Source organism: Manihot esculenta, chromosome 15 (genome assembly GCF_001659605.2).
Source record: "Manihot esculenta cultivar AM560-2 chromosome 15, M.esculenta_v8, whole genome shotgun sequence".
NCBI lineage: Eukaryota > Viridiplantae > Streptophyta > Magnoliopsida > Malpighiales > Euphorbiaceae > Manihot > Manihot esculenta.
In genome coordinates, this window is record NC_035175.2 from 927,849 (window position 1) to 953,435 (window position 25,587).

Below are 25,587 nucleotides of genomic sequence, written 5' to 3' on the forward strand. Positions count from 1 at the left end.
CGATATGGGCATTATGAATTCCTTGTCATGCCATTCGGATTGACTAATGCTCCAGCTGCATTTATGGACCTGATGAATCGTATCTTTCACCCTTTCTTGGACCAGTTTGTTGTTGTGTTCATAGATGACATTCTTGTCTATTCAAAGACAAAAGAAGAGCATGATAGGCACTTGAGGATTGTGTTACAAACGCTAAGGGAGAAACAACTTTATGCTAAATTCAGCAAATGTGAATTTTGGCTGAATGAAATATCTTTTCTGGGACATGTAGTATTTGCAGAAGGCATAAGGGTCGATTCCAAAAAGATAGAGACTATCCTTGAATGGAAGCCACCCAAGAACATTACAGAGGTCAGAAGCTTTTTGGGGTTAGCCGGTTATTACAGAAGGTTTGTAAAAGGATTCTCTCAAATAGCTGCTCCACTGACAAGATTGTTGCAGAAAAATGTCAAGTTTGAATGGAATGACAAGTGTCAGGCCAGTTTTGATCGATTAAAGGCTATGCTCACAGAGGCACCTGTCCTTACACAACCAGTGTTAGGTAAGGACTTTGTGATTTATAGTGATGCTTCTCACAATGGACTTGGTTGCGTGTTGATGCAAGATGGAAAGGTTATTGCTTATGCTTCCAGGCAATTAAAGTCACATGAAAGAAACTATCCCACTCATGATTTAGAATTAGCAGCCATAGTCTTTGCATTAAAGATCTGGAGGCATTACTTATATGGCGAAAAGTGTTACATTTATACAGATCATAAAAGCCTAAAGTACTTGCCAACTCAAAAAGAGTTAAATTTGAGACAAAGGAGATGGATGGAGCTGTTAAAAGACTACGATTGTATTATTGACTACCACCCTGGCAAGCAAATGTGGTGGCAGATGCTCTTAGCAGAAAACATTTGCTTGCACTCAAAGCTATGAATGCTCACTTGACATTGGCTAGAGATGGAGCTGTAATTGCAGAATTGAAAGTTAGACCCAGTTTGCTTCAACAAGTCCAGGAAGCTCAGAAGGAAGATAAAGATATTGCAGCGAAGGTAAGACAAATACAGGAAGGGAAGGATAATGGGTTTGAAATTAAAGCTGATGGTTGCTTATATTACCAAAACAGAATATGTGTGCCAGACATAACCGAGTTAAGGAAGAGTATACTGGAAGAGACTCATAGTAGTCCATATGCAATGCATCCTGGTAGTACCAAAATGTATCAAGATCTGAAGAAAAGCTATTGGTGGCCAGGAATAAAAAGAGACATAGCAGAGTTGGTTTCGAAATGCTTAACTTGTCAGCAGGTAAAGGCAGAGCACCAAGTTCCTTCTGGTTTGCTACAACCAATCTCTATACCAGAATGGAAATGGGATCGAGTTACTATGGATTTTGTCACGGGTCTGCCACTCACACCAAGAAAGAAAGATGCTGTATGGGTGATTGTTGATAGATTGACGAAGTCTGCACATTTTCTACCTGTCAAAACATATTATTCTCTTGAGAAATTAGCAGAATTGTACATAAACGAGATAGTACGGCTGCACGGCGTACCTATCTCTATCATATCTGACAGAGACCCGAGGTTTACCTCAAGATTTTGGGAGAAATTGCATGAAGCTTTGGGTACCAGATTGAACTTCAGTACAGCTTTTCATCCCCAAACAGATGGTCAGTCAGAGAGGGTAATTCAGATCTTAGAAGACATGTTAAGGAGCTGTGTAATTGAATTCGAAGGAAGCTGGGAAAAGTATCTTTCCTTAATGGAATTCGCTTACAACAACAACTACCAGTCCAGTATTAAAATGGCACCTTATGAAGCATTGTATGGGAGGAAATGCAGGACTCCTCTATGCTGGACAGAGCTAAGTGAAGGAAAACTTGTGGGTCCTGACTTGATAAGACAAACAGAAGAAAAGGTTAAGATCATCAAGGAGAGGTTAAGGGCAGCATCAGACAGACAAAAGTCATATGCAGATAAGAAAAGAAAGAATATAGAGTTTTCAGTGGGCGATAAAGTATTCCTTAAAGTTTCACCTTGGAAGAAAGTGCTGCGATTTGGCAAAAAGGGCAAACTGAGTCCTAGATTTATCGGTCCTTATGAAATTATGGAACGTGTAGGACCGGTAGCCTACAAGCTAGCTTTACCACCAGAACTTGATAAGATACACAATGTCTTTCATGTCTCAATGCTTAGAAGATATAGATCAGATCCCTCTCATATCCTCCCAGCAGAATCTGTGGATGTACAGCCAAACTTGTCATATGAAGAAGAACCTGTGAAAATTCTAGCAAGAGAAATAAAAGAGTTGAGAAACAAAAGAATTTCTCTTGTTAAAGTTCTGTGGAGGAATCACAAAGTAGAAGAAGCAACTTGGGAAAGCGAAGATATTATGAAAGCACAGTATCCTCATCTCTTTAATACAGGTAAAATTTCGAGGACGAAATTTTTATAAGAGGGGTAGAGTTGTAACATCCAAAAAAAAAAAAGAAAAAAAGAAAAGAATAAAGGAGAAAAGACTAGAAGCTTTCCCATTTTTGTTTTCTCCTCCTCCCCGTGAACAATCAACCATGAAACCCACTTCTCCCATCTTTTCTCTTTTACACTAATTTCTTCAAATTTCATCTCTAATCAACTCTCCATCTTCTCCCAACACCTTTCCAAAGAAGAATTTGAAGAAAAGAAGGGAAATTAAAGAGAAATTTCAAGGGTGAGGGGGAATGAATAGTAACCAAGGATTAGGAATTGAAAGGTATGTTAGGGGTTTTTGTTGTAGGGTTATTTCTTATTATTTTATGTGAATATTTATGAGAAATATTGTATTAATTTGATTTATTGGTTTATTTTTTTTTCATGAGAAAGAAGTGGAAAGGAAAAGTGAAAGTTTCAAAGGGAAAGAAAAGGAAGAGTAGAGAAGTAAAGCTTGTAGAATATTTTGGCAATTCTAAGGTTTGTGCTCAACCCCATTTGAATCAATTCAAAAATTTGTTAATTAGGTTTTATTTGAGATTTTACTACCCTAATAGAAAGACCAAGTGAATAATAGATTAATTATATTTGTATAATAAAAGTTTGAGAAATAATAGATTTAATAGATAGAAAATTTTAAAATTAATATGTAATTTAATCACAAATTAGGTTATGGAACAAATGAAATGACTTATATTCTTGGATAGAAAAAGAATTTGGTTAGATATAGGAACAAGAAAAAAAAAAGAAGAAGAAGAAAGAATTTTAGAAAAAAAAAAAAAGAAGAGAAAGGTATTAGATTAGATGAAAAAAAAAATATATAGAAATTAAAGGAATAAGAAAAGTGAGATATAGTGTAAATATTATGTTTAAAAATAATAATAAGAATGTGAGATACAAATAGAAATTCAAAGAAAAAAAATGAAATAAGGTATATTGTGATAAATAAATAAGTAAAAAGAAAAAAAATATTATATTAAAAAAAATAAATAATAATAATGAATTAATTAAGGATTAAAGTATGAATTTATAATTTATGTAGGTATATTAAATTAATAGAATTATATAATATGACAATATTTAAAAGCAAGGTTTTAAAGTGGTGTTGTAAAATGATAAAGTATTATAGTTGCATAATTGACAGTGACACTGTATTGCACGTTTTTGTCCCTGGTTAAATGTATAAATTATTTAAAGTGTGGCCCTGGTAAGTTTGATGGGAATTGTGAGTTAGTTTAAGGGTGTGGCATGCCATATACCGATCTTGCAGTACTGCACTACAGTTACACTGATTCTTGGGATACAATGAGATATCCTACAGTTATAGAATCGGCTTTTGAGCCATACAGTTATTTGGCACCTTGTGCCCTACAGTTACAGTTTCCTTATCTGACTTAACAGTCCCATTTAAATTTATAGGGGCCAAACAAAAATATAATAAATAATTAACAGTATTAAGAGAAAATAAAACTTTTTACATGATGAAGGAACAAAAAAAAAAAACAAGGATTATGAAACTAAAACATGTATATATATTTGTGCATGAATAATAGGATTTGGATTATTTCAAAATATTTGTTGTATAGTTATTTATTATTTGTTGGCATTACTGTTATTACATGAAGTTTGATTTAAATAAAACAAGAAGGTTGAGCACCGCTAAGTAAATTGCTTAGCGCGTTGGAATTTATTTTTCCTCGCGCAGGTTGTAGATTTAAGGAACAGTAGAGCAAGATCTGCATCAACCCAGTCAGAGTTACATCATTGAGTATCCTGGGGTATATTTTGTAAATTTTTATATGAACTTGATTGTGGAAATATGGCATGTACATAAAGTTTTAGAGATAAATGTGTATATGGTTTGAATTAGATGTATTTGAATATTTTAATGTTGATGTCAATATTGGTTATTCGTATACATTTTTGTGTTGAGATTAATGAGATAGTTTATGAAGTGTTTGATCTGAATTGAAATTGTGTTGATGGTGAAAGGAGTTTGGGGGTTAAGGTTGAAATTGATAGAAGTGTGATATTACTATTCACAGGTGGGATTCAGTCCATATTTTAGAGGAAACTCTGCCGAATTTTCGGTTTTTTTAAAAAAAAAAAAAAACAAAAAACCCATGATTTACATGATATAAAATAAAAGAAAAATAAGAGAATTGTTACAGAATGTAATATCTCCGGCTCAGTTAATTAAATAACCGGGTAGGGGGTGTTACAAGACTAAACTTACCAAAACACACCTTGAACTCACCTTTTATTGGATCTCAGTCATCAATTGGTGCTGTTTGTGGAAAGCGAATAAGACTAAAACAAGACTTGTTGAGATCCACATGGCAAATAAAGAAAATCTTATAGCTAAACAGCAAAAAAAGACCAAAAGAAAGAGAGATGGTAAAAGATCCGCGAATCACTAACCACATCAAAAAACCACATGGTGAAAGTCAGAAAAAGGCCAACTTCAATGTGAAAAGAGAATATGACACAAGGGCAATTCGCCCGACGTGGAAGAGAGGTGATATGCGTGAGTTAACCAAATTACACAACTATCTCTTTAGTTCAAAGTATTTTTGTCATCATATATGCTTAGGCATGATAGTATTTTAAAAATAGCTTAAAAAGCTTTCATCGGTGATCAATATTAGTATGAATTTCTTAAAAAAAGTATTATTTGCTTGAGCATGTTGCTATGAGAATTAAAAGTTGTAGAATGATTTATGCATGAAAAACATTATTTATTAGATTCTTTGAAATTATATGAGATGGTATAATTGAATAAAATTAATATTTTGCATTCAGTTGAAATATGAAATTAAATATCTTGTTGTTCAAATTAACAACGAGCATTCTTGTTACATATGCTCTGTGAAAAATTTTACTTTGCAGATAAATTTTAAAAGTAAGAATAAGACTAATAGATCTGAATGCTCCGGCCATAAAACAAGAAGATCTCAATGAGTTAGGTGATCGGTATCAGAAATAAAACCGCCGACACCATAAAATTGGTTGAGGAGATGAAGCTTTAAATGGGGTAGGCAATCGATCTTAAAAATAAGATCGTCGGCACCACAAAACCGATTGAGGAGATGAAGACCTCAATAAGATAGGTGATCGGTCTCGAAAATAAGACCGCCGACACCACAAAACGGTTGAAGAGATGAAAACCTCAATGAGATAGAGGACCGGTCTCGAAAATAAGACTGTCGGCACTACAAAACCGATTGAGGAGATGAAGACCTCAATGAGGTAGGTGACCGGTCTTGGAAATAAGACCATCAACACCACAAAAATCGGTTAAATAGACGAAGACCTTAATAAAATGGGTAACCGATCTAGAAAATAAGACTGCCAACACTGCAAAATTGATTAAAGAAACGAAGATCTCAATAAGGCGGGTGACCGGTCTCGAAAATAAGACTATTGATACTATAAAACCGGTTGAGGAGATGAAGCCCACATTAAAGGCCCATGTTGGCAAAGCTACAAGTTTAAAGAAATGAACTAGGAGGTATGATACCGACCTCGAGAAAGGGCCTCAGCATCCTCAAAGTCTAAAGAAAAAGAAAAATAAAGTTAAGGATTGATACCAACATCACCAAAGAGCTCGGCTCATAGAAAAATAAAGCTGAGGCTTGATGCCGATCTCAACAAAGAGCTTGGCTCATAGAAAAATAGAGCCAAAGTTTGGAATCGACCTCACCAAAGAGCTCGGCCCACAGAAAAATAAAGTTTAGGCTTGATGCCAGTCTCAAAAAAGAATTCGGCACCCTTAAAATCTAAAGAGAAATAAACCTAAGGCATAATCCAATCCTCGAAAAAGGGGACTTGGCACCCCTAAAGTTCGAAAAAAGTTAGAGCCAAAGCATAGCACTGATCTCAAAAGAGAGCTTGGCCCAAATCAAAATAAAATTAAGGCTTGATATTGACTCAAGAAATGGACCCGCAAATATCAAAATATGAGTAAGTACAAAGTATAATTTTGGGACAATGAGAATCAAGGCAATGAGCTGCATAAAAATAAGAGACAATAACAAATAAAAGCCCGGCCAGTTAAAGGCTCCAGAGGAACAAAAGGCATGAAACACTAAGGCATTCGATAAATAAAGTATAAAACACAATAAGTTAGACGCTTTATAAGTAATATATCAAACGAGCAACCAGCCCAGCACAACTCACAGTCAATATACATAAAAATAATCTAAGTATAATAATATAAATAAATTTAAATAGACAAGAAAAATGAAAGTGAGCAGATAGAAAATAATAAAAAAACTTAAAATTTTATTAATTCAATTAGCTATTAGGTCAAAAAAACTTAAAATAACAAAAAAACTTTAGAGTTGCCCCCCTATAGTCCAGAGGGCAAAGGAGGAGGGTTCTTGGGTAAGGGGTTATCGTCCTCTCTGTAGCAAACCTCTTCGTCGTCAGAATCGAGTTCGGGGGCTCGCAGATCAGCCAATGGAGTAGAGGGGTATCTCGAGCTACTTTAAGTAAAAAATAAATATGACGTCGAGAAGTGCATATTTATGTCTAACCTACGGGATTGTCGGAAAGCTAGTGTTCTTTTCTGGTCTTCTTTCTTTTTATATTTTTCTTTCATTGTTTTGAGCTCTAACTGAATTGGTGTTTTGTTTTTAACTTCTAGTGTACCAATGGACAACATCAAGCTCTCAAGAACTTCACCCTATCCCGACAAAGCATGAAGGCGACTCTGGCCACTTTTAAGACCAACAAATTCGTAACTGATGTGACCTAGGAGGTTTTCTAGGTCGTAGACCCTGCATCTGTAGCTCATCGCTCTGCCCCTGCCCCTGTGCCTTCATTGGCTTTGGTGCCTATGACAGAGGGCTCTCACTCTGTAGCATCTAGGACGTCAGTGCCCACTAAAGAGCCGGCTCCTACCAAGACTCCTCCTGCTCCCTAGGAAACTCCTAAGGAGCCCATCACGCTCAGCGAGTTGGCTCAGAGTAGCTCGAAAGAGGGCACTAGGACTGATCCTTTGGATGTCCCACTTATCCAAGTTGTAGGAGCTGTCGTGATCGGAGGCAGGGCTGCCAAGTATGCCTAGACTTCAGACCCTGCGACTGAGAGCAAGGCAGCTAAGCGCGCTTGGACCTCAAAACCTGCAAGGGTAGTTCCTTCCCCTCCCGTTGATAAGGGGAAAAAGGCAGTAAAGCACCTGTCATCTGCCCCAGATATTGAGTTATTGAACGCTGCCGAGGTGACTGCTGAGTTTACTCCGGCTTTGGTGGCCAAGATGTTTTGCGAAAATATGTTTGGGAGGTCTCATATGCTTTTGATCCCCGCTTTTTAACCCTTGTCAGCCATTTGACCTACTTTACCAAACAACAGGCGGTCTTTAGTTCGCGATCCCGGGAAGATCTTGGGACAGTCTGAGAAAGATGCTTCTTATGGTAAGCTATCTGTCCTCTTTGGGGGTATTTCTAATCTTCTGACTTTCTTTACTTTTTTGCTCTTTCTGGCTTTTTTAACTTTATTTTTTGCTTTTTCGTGGTAGGCTTTGGGTGTGTTCATGAAAATTGTTGCCCGAGACCAGTCCCTATAGAGCTCAATGGATCAATGCATTGCCGAAGTGTACTGGGAGGAGAATCTAGTTGCCATCGGTGAAGCTCGTGGGCACATCATCAAGTTTCGGGGGCAAATCGAGGACCTCACCAAGCAGCTGGGGAGATGAGGAAGGAGGTCGGCAGGGCTTCCCAATGGGCTTCTGCAGCAGAGTCTCAGCGAGATGAAGCCCTTACGCAGCTATCCACTTTGGAGGAGACCTGTCGCCAGCATGATGAGGCTAAGGCCCAGCGCAACAAGACCTTAGCTCCCACTAGTCGGAGAAAGCGAATTTGGGCCACTAGGCTTAACCTAGGGAAATCGTTATAGGCCTAAGGGACCTCTCTCTAGAAGAGGTCGATATCCTAATTGATCCTTGAGCTCTTTTTTAGCTCTACAATAACAAAATTTTCTGCCCAATCCTTTACCGATTCCTTATACCGAACAAATATGGATAGTCCAGCCCGGGGACCAAAGTAGTAGGACTCACGGATAGACTTAACGAGGTGGAAGAAGGTGCAGAACAGCTCAATAGAAGGGGCAAAATCCCAACACAGGTAAACCAACTTGAAACAACACATGAACAAGGTAGAATTGGGGAACAACATTCGAGGAATCACCCTAAAATGACAGAAGACCTCAATAAAGAAAGAGGTAAAAGAGAAGGTCAGCCCGAAATCGCACTGTTTGATAAAAAAGACTAGATTGCGCCCTTGTTGGGCGTCTATCAGAGTCGCCGGTGGTGGGTAGGGGAGAATAATCCTCTCATTAGATAGGGATACCCTAATCCTATAGATGGTGGTGTCAGAGTAGTCACTGGAAAAGTAATGAGAAACAGAGGAAGAGGAGATAAAGGACATCAAACCCACTACATTGGGAATCCTAGCAGAAGCCATAAGAGAAGTATAAAGTACCTCGGATTGAAAAGGCATAAATTACAGAGAAGAAAAAGGGCAAGATAGCAGAAGCAGCGCAAAAGGTAGAGTAGCAAGTAAAATCAAAAGCGTAAGTTTGAAATGGGTAAAAGCGAAGAGGAAACGTTTTGACAAGAACTCTCCTAAGGTTGCGCAGTAATAATTGAAGTTTCAGAATTTACCCTTTCATTAATGATGGAATAATTAATGAGCAGGTAAAGGGACACTTAATGATAACTGGGCCCTGGACACCCCGACCCTAATTAAATTCATTTTGCAAAGGTCCGGTCTTAACTCTTTTAAGACCCAATACATAGGTCTGCTTCATATACAAGCTTAGTAGTTGCTTCGATGAAACTGGACTGAGCTCGAGCCTATATATAGGAGGCCTGGCTCGATTAACTTATTGGACTCGTGGGTCAACGGACCATATAACATCCGGAATCATATTCACATGGCGCTGGATGGAATTAAATAATTGTCTAGCGATAGAAAAAAATGCAGCACATATGATGGGAGGTATGAGCACAAGACGATAGTTATACATCACTAGAAAATAAAAAAGGAAAAGAGATAAAAAAGCATATAAAGAGATAAATCAGACTAAATTTACCAAAATACATATTGAGTCTACTTTTTATTTAATCTCAGACATCATTAATAATTAAAAGAAATAAGAAAAATAAAACTTAAAGTGGTGTTAGGTCAAAATCATAATTAAAAATAAAATTTGATGCTTTTATTAAAAGTGTTGGATATTAATGCGCTTGTAAAATAAAAGTGTCGGGTATTGATTAGGGCTGAGCAGATTTCGGTTTAAACCGAAATAACCGACCGAACCGAACCGAACTAAAAATTTGGTTCGGTTTTATTTTTAATTCGGTTCGGTTCGGTTTTAATTTTCTGAAAAATCGGTGATTTCGGTTCGGTTCGGTTTTAGATTCAAAAATTTCGATTAGACCGAACCGAACCGAAATCACTAAACTACGTCGTTTTGAAATGTACCCTTATATTTGCCCTAAATCTAAAAGCCTGAGTCACGCTACCCATCTCCATTCCACGCCGCCTCACATCACAGATCAAACATGCCTGTGCCTTTCTCTGAGCATTGAGCTCCACCATTTCCAGCAGTTCCACAGTCCACCGTCCGACCTCCACTCTCCTCCCGACATCGACCGATTAACTGTCGCGGCTAACTTGGGTCATCGATCTTCACTACGTTGCGGATGCGCGAATTAGCAACGTTGACGACTCCTCACCTCACTGTCGGCGTCGGTCGTCACTCTCCACGGAATCGTCGGCGTCGGTCGTCACTCTCCACGGAATCGTCGGCGTCGGTCGTCACTCTCCACGGAATCGTCGGCGTCGGTCGTCACTCTGCACGGAATCGTCAGCCATCGCTCTCCAGTCTATCGGCTCTCCGCACCGTCAACAACTTGGTTGCCCTCGGTCTTCCTCGGTCTTCCTCGGTCCTCCTCGCTCCTCCCTCCTCGCTCCTCCCTCCTCCCTCCTCCCTCCTCCCTCCTCGCTCCTGGCTCCTCGCTCCTCCTCCGTTCTCCTCCGTCCCCGTCCCCGTCCCCAGTCTTCAGTATTGATTTTTTATTTGTAAAGACAGGTAGGCTTTCTAATTCAGATCCTTTGCTCTATTTCTTGTCATTCTTATGATTCTGTCCTCTTCATACTTTGTTGATGCTCTTTGCCGAGTGGGTTTTGCAATTTTTATTGTTTGATTAGCTGTGTCTTAAATTTGAGTAATCAGCTCTTCTTTCGATTGTTCTTGGTGCTTAACTTTCATGGGTTGGATTTGGTTTGTTGAGATAAAATCCAATATTTTTTTGATCATTTTTGGTCAAATTGGGTTTTAGCTAGCTGATTTTGCTTTGGGATTGTCATTTTTTATATTGCGCTGAAATTTCCGTGTAATTTTTGTATTCGTTTGATGTATTTGATGGTTTTGTAAATTAAAATTAAAATATTTTAATTGGATTTTAGAATGAATGTGAAAAAAAAAGTTTAAAAATCAAATCGAACCGATTGAACCGACCGAACCGAACCGAACTAAATTGGTTCGGTTCGATTTGGTTATTCCTCTTATTCGGTTCGGTTCGGTTTGTGTAAAATTCTAAAATTCGGTTTTCGGTTATTTCGGTTCGGTTCGGTTTTAAACCGAACCGACCGAATGCTCACCCCTAGTATTGATGCGTTTGTAAAACGTATCCAAGGATAGAGTCTGATCGGACGTGAGCGGTTAAATTTTAAATTAAGGATTAAAGTTTTTTAAAATTTAAATTGTCAAATTTTTTTTTCCCAACACTAAATTGACGAAAACCCGTACGAACAACAACTAATCCGAAGTCCAAAACACAAACAAGCACACACCATGGAATAAGTACAATAATATAAATATTTACATAATTTACAATATTTGTAATAATATAAATGTTTATTTTCAGAGTTATTATCTCCGTCATTTATTTTGAGGCCGCATTTTCACAGGAAAACGGACAAATACAGTCAGAATTTTTGTACTATAAGAAGCGAATACCAAAACCCAATTGATCAAGATAAGGGAGACAAAATGGAGGCTATAGAGCACAGATTTCTAGATGTCAATGGCATAAACATGCACGTTGCTGAGATTGGTCCGACGAACGGCCCAGTTATTCTCTTTATTCATGGATTTCCTGAGCTATGGTACTCCTGGCGCCACCAGATCGTGAAACTGGCTTCTCTGGGATACCGAGCAGTGGCGCCGGATATGAGAGGCTATGGAGACACCGACGCTCCATCTGATCCACGGAGCTACACTGCCTTCCATATCGTCGGCGATGTCATCGGACTCCTGGACGCTGTGGCACCCCATCAGGAGAAGGTTTTTGTAGTGGGTCATGACTGGGGCGCTTTCATAGCGTGGTTCTTGTGTCTGTTTAGACCAGACAGAGTCAAGGCTTTGGTGAACATGAGCGTGACGTTTGCTCCTAGAAACCCCAAGAAGAAAGTTATAGATACGATGAGAGCCGCCTACGGTGACGATTACTACATCTGCAGATTTCAGGTTCACTTTGCTGTTGAATCTTTACTCTTAAGTACTTGAATCTTTACTTTGCTGTTGAATCTCGAATTTTTTTAATGAACACCTACTGTTTGAAGTGATTATAAACCAAGATTCTAGAAATGGAGATTGGGCATCAGGTGGGTATTAGGCAATTTGTTTACATGAACAGTAGATAATTTGAAATAATCAGTCTTTAATCTTTTAGTTATCTTCCATTACTGCCATCTGATTGCTTGCATTCGCTGGAAGCTCTAATTGGGTTTATCCGAAACAGTATGATAGTTTATTACCAATTGGGTTTTAATGCATATTTTTAGGGTGGAGGTGGTTTAATTGACTGGATAATTGTTTTTGTAGGAGTATGGAAGTATAGAAGCTGAGTTTGCTGAGCTTGGTAATGAGAGAGTTGTGAAGGAATTCCTGACATACACTCATCCAGGTCCTCTATTCCTCCCTAAAGGTAAAGTGTTTAGCCGTCCAGCAGAAAAGCCGCTTGTGTTGCCTTCTTGGTTGACTGAGCAAGATGTGCAGTATTACACCAGCAAATTTGAAAAGAAAGGCTTCACTGGAGGATTGAACTATTACAGGAATTTTGACCTGTATGTTTCCCATCCAAAGTTTTATTTACTGTTATGATTGTTTCTGAAGGAATAAAAACTTCAATACTTTAATTGAAATTCTAATTATTCCATCTTGATTCTTAATTTAATCCCCCCAACTTTAGTTTCTTCTTTGACCCTTCTGCAGTCTTATCCTGATTGCTTATGTTCTCAATTTTACCCTCTTCCCCATTGCAGGAATTGGGAACTCACTGCACCTTGGACGGGGGCTCAAGTAAAAGTACCTGTGAAGTTTATCGTTGGTGATCAGGACCTTACCTACAATTCTCTAGGTAACAAGGATTATATAGATAAGGGTGGGTTCAAGAGAGATGTTCCATTGTTGCAGGATGTAGTTATAATGGAAGGAGTTGCTCACTTCCTCAACCAGGAGAAGCCTGAGGAGATCAACAAACACATTTACGATTTCTTTCAGAAGTTCTGATTTGCTATCTACTGTCGTGTTTGTTAGAGATTGGAGAGCTTGTAAGGTCGTTTGTTGTTAAAATAATGCAAGTGTTGTCTTGCTGTCCTCTCTTTTTAGTTATTTTAGAAATAAGCTTGTTGCCTGTACTATTGGTGTAACGACCCGAAAACCGGACCGCTACCGGCGCTAGGACTCAGGTCGGCTTAAGGCCGCCAGAACCCGTAGCAAGCCAAACATACATCCTGTGAACCTGTTTAATCCCATACATGGTCAAGAACATACATAAAAATCAAAAACTTTTCTTTCATTCAAACATTTCTTTGCCAAGCCTAGCCTGTGCATGCACAAACATAACATAAACCCCTCATTGGATGTCCTCATCAAAAACTCCAATGGGGTAACATAACATAACATAGGCTTGGATTACATAGGCATCATCAAAAACATTATATCTCATACAAGACCATGTGTACAGGAAAAACAACAGACTCTAGTCAAGCACATTATCAAACTTACATTACATTACATCTCATACTTTACATTACCAACAAACCATGTCCACGGCTAAGCTATTACATAAACTTCTCTTACTCTGCTGACTTCTCTATCTACTCTGCACCTGCAAGACTGGGGTTAGGGGAGAGTGGGTGAGCTAAAAAGCCCAATGAGCAGAAACTAAAAAAAATATTTGCTTTAATTCCTCCATTTTTAGGTATATTATTCTTCATTTTATTGTTATTATTATTATTTAACTTTTTCTTTCTTTTTCTTATTCATGCTTTCATGAAATGCAACACATCACAGCTAAACACATAAAGGATGGTATTGTCACCATTAGTCCTCAACATCTCCAAATGCCAGGGGCGTAGAATGGGCCTCACTGGTCTTTCTCTTACATACCATAACATTCCAAATGCCAGGGGCGTAGAATGGGCCTCGCTGGTCTTTCTCTTTCATAGTGCCAGGGGCGTAGAATGGGCCTCACTGGTCTTCCATACATATCATCATAACATATCATCAGAGGACTATGGATCACCCAACAACCATCCACATCAACATCAATTTATGCAATGCAGCATATTCGTGAATTCTAATGCAAACATCCTGAAATATTGCATGGCATAATGATGCATGGACAATGCTTTATGATTCATTCATTTATTCATTTACTTTACTTTAAAACTTAAGGGGTTGTTCCACTCACCTGGTGACTGAAGCTTAACCACGAACTCCGAACGACTATCTCACAACCGGGGGTCTCGGTTCCTCGGGTCCGAACCTACACAGGTGGACTCAAATGAGGCACCAAACAACAAGAACATAACTCTAAACATACCCCCAAAAACCTCCTGAAAACACCTCAAAACACTCCTAGGAAACATGCAAGAAAAGGCTGGACAGGGCACTTTCGGCGGCACCTTCGGCGGCCGGAAGTCCCTCCAGAGCCGAAAGTCAGGCAGGTTCGGCGGCACCTTCGGCGGCCGAAACTCCCAGACAGAGGCGAAACTCATGCATGTTCGGCGGCACCTTCAGCGGCCGAAAGTCTCGGACAGAGCCGAAACTCCACTTTCGGGGGCAAGCTTCGGCAGCCTAAAGCTGCCTCTCAAGCCATGTTCGGCGGCCGAAACTCCCTTCGGCTGCCGAACCTGGTTTCTGCCAAAGGGCAGAAACTTTGGCTCCTCTATGCACATTTGCCTCCCAACTCTTAAATCATGCATAAACTTGTTCTAAAACATGCATACTTCACATACATTACACCTAGGGGTCTCAAGCTATCATATACCCCAACTACAACACTTCAACACACACACAAACAACATACATTGTTCATCAAGACATCAAAACCCATAAACTCATCAACAAGCCTAAACATGCATCTCTACCCATAAAACAACTTAAAGCTTACTTAAAACACATAACAAGGGTGGATCCGAGCTTACCTCTTGAAGAAACGAGAGGAAGAGCGATCCTAGCTTGGAGATGGAGAGATTGAGCTCTTTGAACCTCCAAGTACCCAAAACTTGCTTTTTATTCACAAATCTTCAAAACCAAAGTTAAAACCCGTGAAAATCATGGAAGATCTAAGGAAAACACTCAAGATCGAGGGAGGATGGCGGAATACTCACCTTGGCCGAAATGGGGAGAGAAAGCTCGCCCATTTTCGGCTAAGGGACCCTTTTATAGTGGCTGGCCAGGCCACGTTCGGGGGCCGAATGTGCCTCCACATCCATGCAAATGTTCGGCGGCCGAACTTGACTTTCGGCGGCCGAACCTGGACTACCCTCACTCATGCTTTCGGGGGCCTAACGTGCCTCCAAAACGCATGCATGTTCGGCGGCCGAACTTGACTTTCGGCGGCCGAACCTGGGTTTTCCTTCAATGCTATTTTCATGCAAAAACTCGTTTAGTTTCATACTTTAAAAACCATTAAAACATGAAAACATTTTATAAAGCATGTCTTTACCCTTCTAGAAGTTCCCGACATCCGAAATTCCACCGGACGGTAGGAATTCCGATACCGGAGTCTAGCCGGGTATTACAATTGGTCAGATGGAGTAATGGAAAATTCCGACCTATTGAGTATAAAGAATCAAATCTCGACACCTCTGAGTTTATCAAAATTCGGAACAAACCGATTGGCCTCCTTAAAACTCGGAAAAAATGGGCAGATCTCTTCAAAACTCATACTATAACTATAGTGTCTTTGAACGCAGACGTGGGCGATCTCAGTGATTAGAAGGAACTAACCTTTATATAGGTCAGATGAATCAGGCATGACTTGATAAAGTCAGAGTAAGAATGCTGACTTTTCATGCAGTAGTCGTCACGTGTCGAAAGTACGAATTAACTAGCTCTGCATTTACTGTCCTATCACTAATCACTAATACACCACCTGGAATCCCTGCCTAGTACGATGAGGAGATGACACCAAGGGCATCACCTATCAGAGGTATATATATATATATATATTATTAACTTAATCCAAAAAGGGGGGCTTCTTCTTCTTCTCCAGGGGAAAAAACCCTCTTTCTCTCTGGCCGTCATACAAAGGGAAATCTAAAAACCATCCTCCCTCTCTAGGGAGCTCCCTCTTCTCCTCTTTTCTTCTCTTCTCTGTTTTATTTCTCTCAACACCATTAAAGGGTCCCAGATCTGACTAGAGCGTCGGAGGGTCTTCATGGGGTACCTCGGTGGACTTCTATCGTTTTTTCCATATTTTGCAGGCTCTTTTCTCAAGATCGGCCATAGAGGGACCCATATGAAATCTCCAAAGCATCCACCTCTCATCGATCCAGTCTTAGATCAACGATCGACTCATCGAATTGGACCTCTATCTAAATTTTCGCATCTAGCCACCCTGCCGGATCTCACATCATCAAGTGGCGCTGTTTGTGGGAACGAAGGAGACTATCCTGTCGCCGGAGTTTCCGAACAAAACACATTGAGATCCATATGACAAACCAAGAAAAGCTAATAGCCAAACAACAAGAAAAATCGAAAGAAAAAGAGATGGTGAAAGACCCGGGTATCCTCAACTACATCTAAAAGCCACATGGCGAAAATCAGACAGGGAAAGATAGAGAAAGAACAACACAAGGGCGATCCATCAACCATAGAAGCAAAGTGACATGCACGAGTTATCCAAGTTGTACAGGTATTTTCTTTATCTCAAAGTATTTTTGCTATTATGAATTAGTAAACAAAATTTAACACCTAAGACGAAAACCTTGTGTATATGAATCTGAAATGTGATAGTATACTGAAATAGCTTAAAAAAACCCTCATCTGTGATTAATATTAGTATGAATCTACTGAAAAAAGAATTTAAAGTATGCTGCTTTATGATTTGAGAGTTGTGAAGTGATTTATGCATGAGTGATCAAGCATAATTTAGCCACATTTTTAATATATTTATTATTGTTTAATTACACATTTTTCTAGCTTAATTTATGTTTTTGTAGAAAAAGGAAGAAATTAGAAAACTGGAGAAAAAGTGCAGAAAATGACAGAACAGTGATTGAGTCAGTAACTTGGCCAAATCACTGCCCAGATCAAGCTAAAGCAGAAACCTGAACTATCTCACAGGAGACTGATTGGGTCAATGAATTGGCCAAGTCACCCGCAGGAACAGAAACCCTGAGGCAACACGCAGAAATGATTTGGGCATAACGATTTGCCCAAATCACCGTCCAAATCACTCGTAGAGACAGAAAGCCAAAAACTGGACTGACTCATAGAAAGCGATTAAGGCAGCGATCTGCCCAAATCACTGCCCCAATCACGTTGACAGCAGAAAATACAGCAGAAGCGGAAAAGTGCAGAAATTCAAGATTTAAAATAAAGAAGTCCTAACCCCTCTCAAACACTTCAAGATCAATCCTAGGGCATCTGAAAGAGTCACTCTAAAGATAGACCTCCTCAAGAAGAAGATTTATTCACAATTAAAGTAGAGATCAAAGACAAGGACCAATCCAATTTAGGATTCCAAAACCTAATTGGATTGGGATTCCTCACCTATAAAAGGAGACAGCCCAAACCAGCAAAGATATCCTCTCTCCAGCTTCGGGATCACTGCAGATTCTTGGCAGAAATTCTCCTTCTTTCTTTTCTTCTTTCTTTTGTGTAGTTTAGCCCACTATGAGTGGCTAAACATCCCTTTCTAGTTGAAGTTGGAAAATTCAGATTTGTGATGAATTGGGAGATTTAAATCTCAATTGTTAAACTTCTATTTATTTTCAATAGTTATGCAATTTGATCTTTCTATAATTGTTGCTTTGCTTTTAGAATCAATTTAGGCCTATTGCTTTTAATTGCTTGAGTAATAATTGTTTGAATAATTTAGGTCCGTAATTGCTTAGATTATTTAAATACACATTTAATCAAGTTGCATAATCTAAACTTGACCACGCGGTTGGCAAGGTTAGAATTAGGTTTCTCTAAGTCTTAATGCAGTTAACAGTTGTTCGATGCTAAAAGCCCCAAGGACGTTCCTTGGCAACTTGTTAACTAGTGTTTGATTAGCGAACGTTTCCTAATCAAACTAGAACTAAGGAGGAATTTGGATTGTGAGAAGCGTCTTCCATATCCTAAACTAATTTATTGAAATAAATAGGAGTGTTAAAGAATCAATGATCAATTCTAAACAATCTGAAATAGATCCATACTTCAACTAGAAGCTTTTCTCTTATTAATTCACTCATCTATTTAAATTATTGCTTTCTCTTGCTATTTAGTTTTAATCATCAAAACAAAACCCCCCCCTTTTAATTTCTTGTTATTTACTTGTCCAAGTCATTATTAGAAAAATCTGTAGTGTCAAATCCCTGTGGTTCGAACCTATTGCCACTATCTACAAGTTAATTGTTGATTGTTTAATAGGTTTATTTTTGACGGCTTCGACAACCGCTATCAATGAGAAATATTATTTATTAGATTTTTTAGAATTATATGAGATAATATAATTGGACAAAATTAATATTTTGCATTCAGTTGAAATATGAAGCTAAATATCTTGCTATTTCAAATTAAAACCGAGCATTCTCATCATATGTACTCTGCGCAAGTTTCAATTTTACAGACAAATTTTTAAAGTAAGAGTAATGCTAATAAGTCTGGGAGCCATGATCACAAAACGAAAAAGAAGCCCAATGAGGCAGTGCCATCCTCGAAAATAGACCCCGACACCAAAAAACCGAGTTGAAGAAATAAAGAAGTACAATGAGGTAAGTGCCAGTCTCGAAGATAAACCCTCGAAATCAAAAAAATTGAGTTGAGGAAATAAAAAAGCCCATTGAGACAGGTGCCGGCGTCGGAAATAGACTCCCAGCACTAAAATGTTGAGTTAAAGAAATAAAGATGTAACGATCCGAAAATCAGACCGCTACCGGCGCTAGGATCCAAATCGGCATAAGGCCGCCGGGACCCGTAGCAAGCCTGACATACATCCTGTAAACCTGTTTAATCCCATACATGATCAACAGAATACATAAAAATTTAAACTTTTCTTTTCTTTTACCAAGCTCAACCTGTGCATGCAGATAAATATATATATAAACATAAACATAAACCTCACACTGGAGCTCTAACCAAATGCTCCAATGGGGCATCTCATCATACACAAGCTTGGTAGAATATAAGCATCATAAAACATAGATCATGTTTACAAAAGGGATTACTATAAAAACTCGGTCAAGCACAATTTCTAAACCTCAATCTCATAATCAACATTTACATGACATAACTATTCATAACTTTTACATCATTTTACAATTTATCATGTCCACATTCTAACTATTACATACACATGACTTCATTCATCTTGACTTCTCTGCCTAGCCCGTACCTGCAAACCTGGGGGATTAGGGAGAGGGGTGAGCTACTAGAGCCCAGTGAGCAGAATAATAAAAACATTTAAATCATATGCCATAATGGAATGCAACACATCACAGATAAATCACATCACGGATGGTATTGTCACCAATAGTCCTCTACATTCCAAAGTGCCGGGACGTAGAATGGGTCAACCGGTCTTTCTCTTAAACATATCATAACATAACATTTTCAAGGTGCCGGGACGTAGAATAGGTCAACCGGACTTCCATACCATGACATACCGTACCATATCACATCATATCATATGAGGACTAAAGGATCATCCAATAACCAATCCACATCAACATCATAGAATGCAATGCAACATTTTCGTGAATTCTAATGCAAACATCCTAAGATATCACATGGCATTCATGATGCATGAATATACTTAAAACTTTATAAATTATTCACTTTAAAACGTAAAGGTTTATTCTACTCACCTCAGCTAGCTCTGACAATGACTGAAGCAGCTGACTCACTGCTGGGGTCCTCGGTTCCTCGGGTCCGAACCTACACAGGTGGACTCAAATGAGGGACCAAACAACTAGAACATGACTCTAAAAACATCCACTAAAAACCCCCTAAAACACCTCAAAACGATCATGCAAAACATGCAAAGGAAGGCTGAACAGGGCACTTTCGGCGACAGGTTCGGCGGCCGAAAGTCCCTCCAAAGCCGAAAGTCAGGCAGGTTCGGCGGCACCTTCGGCGGCCAAAAGTGCCCTCCAGAGACGAAAGTCTCTTTTCGGGGGCAAGCTTCGGCAGCCGAAAGGCCTGCCTCCCAGGCAGGTTCTGCGGCCGAAAGTCCTTCGGCTGCCGAACCTGGTTTCTGCCAAAAGGGCAGAAACTCGGCTCCTCATGCACATATGCCTCCCAAAACCTTCAATCAAGCATACCACTCATCCAAAACATGCATAGATACATACATCAGCTCCTAGGGGCTTCAAACTATCCTAAACCCCTCGAAAATCTTCAAAACAAGGTAAAAACTTGTGAAAATCGTGAAAGATCTGAAGGAAGGAACTCAAAACCGGCGAGGGATGGCGGAGAGCTCACCTTGGCCGACAATGGGGAGAAAAGCTCGCCCATTTCGGCTAAGGGGCCCCTTTATAGGTGGCTGGCCAGGCCACATTCGGGAGCCGAACGTGCCTCCGCATGCATGCCATGTTCGGCGGCCGAACATAAGGTTCGGCGGCCGAACCTGGATTTCCCTCACTTATGCCTTCGGGGGCCTAAAGCACTCCCGAAGCGCATGCATGTTCGGCGGCCGAACCTGGGTCTTCCTCCAAGATTATTTTCATGCAAAAACTCATTTCTTACTTGATTAAAACCATAAAATACATTAAAACATTTTATAAAAACATGATTTTACCCTTCTAGAGGTCTCCGACACCAGAGATTCCACCGGACGGTAGGAATTTCGATACCGGAGTCTAGCCGGGTATTACAAAAGAAGCCCAATAAGGCATGTGCCGACCTCAGAAAACTTTGGCACTAAAAAGCCGGGTTGAGGAGATAAAGAAGACCAATAAGGCAGGTGTCGGCATCGAAAATAGACCCCAGCACCAAAAAGCCAAGTTGAGAAAATAAAAAAGCCTAATGAGGCAGGTGCCGGCCTCGAAAATAGACTCTCAGCACCAAAAGCTGGGTTGACAAGATAAAAAAGACCAATGAGGCAGGTGTTGGCCTCGGAAATAGATCCCGATACCAAAAAGCTGAGTTGAGAAAATAAAGAAGGTCAATGAGGCATGTACTGGCTTCGGAAATAGACTCCCGGCACCAAAAAGCCGAGTTGAGAAAATAAAGAAGCTTAATGAGACAGGTGCAGGTCTCGAAAATAGACCTCGGCATCAAAAGGCCGAGTTCAGGAATTAAATGAAAAAGATCCAACCACAATAGGTGTCGGCCTTGGAAAATTGACTCCTTGTATCAGGTAAGCCAAGTTAAGGTACAAAATGAATGAAAAATCCAACCACTATGGAATAAGGCTTAAGGATAAATAGCCCATAAAGCGCTTAACGGTAAAAACAGCCTAGAAGAATAAAAATACTTGGAAAACATTTAGGGGCAAAAATGCTTTGAAAAGCGCATAAGGGCAAAAACAGCCCGAAAGAGCAAAAATGCTCGAAAAAGTGCATGAAGGCAAAATTGCCTTGAAGATAAAAAGAGCCATAGAACTCGAAAGTAGAACAAGGCAAAAATAACCCAGAAGAGCAAAAATGCTCGTAAGACACTTAAGGGTAAAAATACTCAGAAAAGTGTATGAGGGCAAAAAAGGCTCAAAAGATAAAAAGAGCCATAGAGCTCGAAGTAGAATAAGGGCAAATAGTATGGATGACGCTTAAGGGCAAAAAGGCCAGAAAGCGTCCAAGAGCAAAAATGCTTGGAAGAGTAATCAAGGTTAAAGAGTTTGGAATAAGGTTTAAAGGCAAATAGCTCGGAAGATACAAAGAGTAAAAACGCATGGAAGTAGAGTCAGGGTTAAAGAGCCCCGAGCTGACCAGAAAGAAATAAGATCGAACTAAGGTCTAGGGTAAAATCCAGAAAGATAACAGAGAGACAAAATGCTCGGACTAAGTTTCAGGACTAAGAGCCCGAAATGCGACAAAGAGCAAAAGTGCACAAGAAAAGAATTAGAGTAAAAATGCTCGACACGGATCCAGGACTAGGTGCTTGGAAGAAACACAAGAGCGAAATACTCGGAAGTAAGAAAAAAAATAGCCCGGGAGAGCAAAAACACTCGAAAGTGGATTCCTCTCTCCAATGACTCATAAATAACCCTCAGAAAAGGGTAAGGGCACGGAAAAATAATCAGAACTAAAAGTCCAGAAGACGCTAAAGGGCAAAAAGCCTGAAAGATGTTCAAGAGTAAAATGCTCGGAGGAATATCTAGGGTTTAGAGCAGGAAAGACATTCAAAAAATGAAATGATCAGACTAAGGTTCAGGATCAGAGTTTAGAAGAAGCGTTTGAGAGCCAAAATACCCGAATAGAAATCCAGGGCTAACAAGAGCCCAGTAAAGCTCAGAAGAGGCGCTTAAGAGCCAAAGAGCTCCAAAGTACTCAGATGGAAACCCAGGGCTAAAATGAGCTTGGTAGAATACGAAAAGATAAAAGCACTCCAGTCAAAGATTAAGGCTAAGAGCCTAGAGGAAGATTACAAAAAATCTAAGAGCCCAGAGGAAGATTACAAAAAATCTAAGAGTTCAGACAAAGAATTAGGGCTAAAAAGTATGGAAAAGAGCTAAAATACTAGTAAAAATATTCAGGGCTAAAAAGCCCGAAATAATGTAGAAAATCAAAGAGTTCGAATGAACGTTTAGAGCTAAAGAGCCCGTCAAAGAGTTAAAATGCTCGTAAAAATAGTCAGACCTAAAGAGTCTAGTAAAGAGCTAAATCGCTCGTAAAACTAATCAATTGAAATGCTTATTAAAAGATGCAGTGCTCACAGCCCGAATGATACCTCGGAGAAAAAATGCTCAGAAGAAGACCCAAAAGGGTAGACCAATAAGGTCAGGTTAAAATGACAAGGTCAGAAAGAACAATCGTCAAAGTCAAACCTCCCATAAAGAAGACCCAAAAGTGCAAACTATTAAGGTCAGGTCCGAAAGGTAAGGCTAGGCACAGAGGTCAGACCTTTCAAAAGAAAAACTACTAAGGTCATACTTCCCATGAAGAAGATCATCAAGATTGAATCTCCTAAAGGGAAGAATATCAAGATATAAAATTCGCTCCCTTGGTTTGATCTATGTTGAAGACGACCAATTCAATTCCTCTTGAAATTCGTAAGCGTTTACTAAACGAATAGGTGACGCTGAATTAAAAGGTCGGGTTTTCTTCTTTGACGGTCATAAATAACCATATGAGAAGTGAAATGACAACTAATAACATATGAAAAATAGGACCTATGCATGTGAATCTTTCCATCTGGTCCAATCGGGCAGGAGGAAGCCCCGACCTATTGAGTATAAAGAATTAAGCCCCCGATACCCCCTGAGTTTATCAAAATCCGGAGCAGACAGACCGATCTCCTCAAAACCCAGAGAAGACGGGCATATCTCTTTAAAGCTCATACTATAATGAGACTTTGCATGCAGACGTGGCCAACCTGGGTGACGGGAAGGAACTAACCTCCATATAGGTCGGATGAATCAGGCATGACTTGATGAAGTCAGAGTAAGGATACTAACCTCCCACGCACTGGTCGTCTCCTTGGTACAATACAAGTGTAACGACCCCAAAATGGACCGTCACCGGCGCTAGGATTCAGGTCGGCTTAAGGCCGCCAGAATCCGTAGTAAGCCTGCTATCCTCTCTGTGAACCTATAAAACTCATACATGATCATACATTTTCTGTGAAAATAAAATTCTTTTCTGAACCAAGGCTTAACCTGTGCATGCACTATCTCTGTACTCTGTACTTTGTACTCTGTACGCTGTACTCTGTACTCTGTACTCTGTATCCCTGACTAGAGCTTGCTCTAGATGGGTTAACTCATACCTGTTAAGCCTGGTGTTTCACATGCAGTAAAATATATATACATATACAGATCATGTACAAAACATACATCACTAGGTCAAGCACATTTCTAACTTTATACACAACTATTACATCTCTTTCATATTACATGTCCATTCTAAGCTATTACAAATCTCTTTACTCTTTCTCTGTACTCTGCTGGACTGTCCCTGTGTATACTGTACACTGAACCTGCAAAACTGGGGTTAAGGGAGTGGGATGAGCTCTATAGCGCAGTGAGTAGAACAGTAAAACATCTCAGGAAAATATGATCTCATGGAATGCAACATATCACAGACAATCCACATCAAGAGTAAACCTGTCACCACATAGTCCCAGTAACTCTGTGCCAGGGCGTAGAATCGAGCACCTGGTCTTCCTGTCATATATGTATATGTGTATATAACACCTCTGTACTTACCATTGCCAGGGCGTAGTCAAAGGCTCCTGGTCTTTACTATACCTGCCAGGGCGTAGTCAAAGGCTCCTGGACTTCCTGTCTGAGACTATTGGATCATTCAGCATTCACTCACATCACCAAATAACGATGCAATGCAACATATTCGTGGATACTAATGCAATCAACCTATGGCATAATCATGATGCATGAGATATGCTAAAACATTCCATTGTGCAAGTAAAAGAGTTAAGTTTAGTTCCACTCACCTCTGGCTACCTGGACTGACTCTGCAGGCTCTGGAGCAGAACTCACTGCTACTCTCTCTGGTTCCTCTGCTCTGTACCTATACAGATGGATTCAAATGAGGGACCAAAGTAGCTTATGAACAACTCTATGACACCCCCCAAGAATCCCCTTAAACTCACTCTAATATCCATGCAAAACATGCAAAGGAAAGCTGGACAGAACACTTTCGGCGGCAGGTTCGGCGGCCGAAAGTCCTCTCCAGAGACGAAACTCAAGCACCTTCGGCGGCCGAACTTCCACTTTCGGCAGCCGAACCCTTTCGGGGGCAAGTTTCGGAGGCCAAAAGGCACTCCAGAGACGAAAGTCTCTAACCTTCGGCGGCACCTTCGGCGGCCGAACTTCCCTCCAGAGCCGAAAGTCCAAAAGCTCGGGGGCAAGCTTAGGCAGCCGAAGCCACCTCCTCACACCTCCTCAGGGGTTCGGCGGCCGAATGTACCTTCGGCTGCCGAACCTGAGTTCATCAGCAGGGCAGAAACTTGCCCTGCCTCTTGCCAATTGCACAAAACTCACTTCACCTCAAACACCTCAATACTTCCACTTGCATACACTCATGTATATGCTCAAAGGGGTCAGAAACTACCTTAAAACCCCAAAAACACAACACAAACAACACAGAAACAAGCTCTATGCACAAAATCATCAAAACCTCACACATAACCCTATTCATACATCTCTCTCTATAAACCCCATAAAACCTTCAGAAAACATAAAAACAAGCTCAGGATCTTCACTTACCTTGTGAAAACAAGTAGATGAATGATCCTGACGTGGAGTTTTGGAGCAACTCTCCTTCAAACTCTCCAAACTTCACAACTTTGAGTTTTTAGCTTAAAACCTTCAAAAGATCATAAAAACTAATCAAATCTTTGCATGATTTCATGAAAACATGAAGAAATACTCACAAAGGACAGAGTTTCACCTCAGCAAGTGAAAGAAACGGTGCTCTTACCGCTTCAACCGACTGAGGGCC

General features: G+C 39.9%; 1 protein-coding gene across 2 annotated transcripts; it reads left to right on the forward strand.

Moving 5' to 3' along the window:
- The first annotated feature begins 11,439 nt into the window (after window positions 1-11,439).
- LOC110602583 (epoxide hydrolase A) lies at window positions 11,440-15,605 on the forward strand. 2 transcript variants are annotated; one of them, XM_021740139.2, is made up of 4 exons: window positions 11,440-11,992; window positions 12,350-12,563; window positions 12,790-13,170; window positions 15,564-15,605. In XM_021740139.2, exons 1-3 carry the CDS (start codon window positions 11,516-11,518, stop codon window positions 12,828-12,830), a joined length of 732 nt encoding a protein of 243 aa, XP_021595831.1. In that variant the 5' UTR covers window positions 11,440-11,515; the 3' UTR covers window positions 12,831-13,170; window positions 15,564-15,605. The 2 variants fall into 2 exon arrangements, with proteins under 2 accessions (XP_021595831.1, XP_021595830.1); XM_021740138.2 differs by having other exon boundaries at window positions 11,443-11,992; window positions 12,350-12,591.
- Window positions 15,606-25,587: the final 9,982 nt, after the last annotated feature.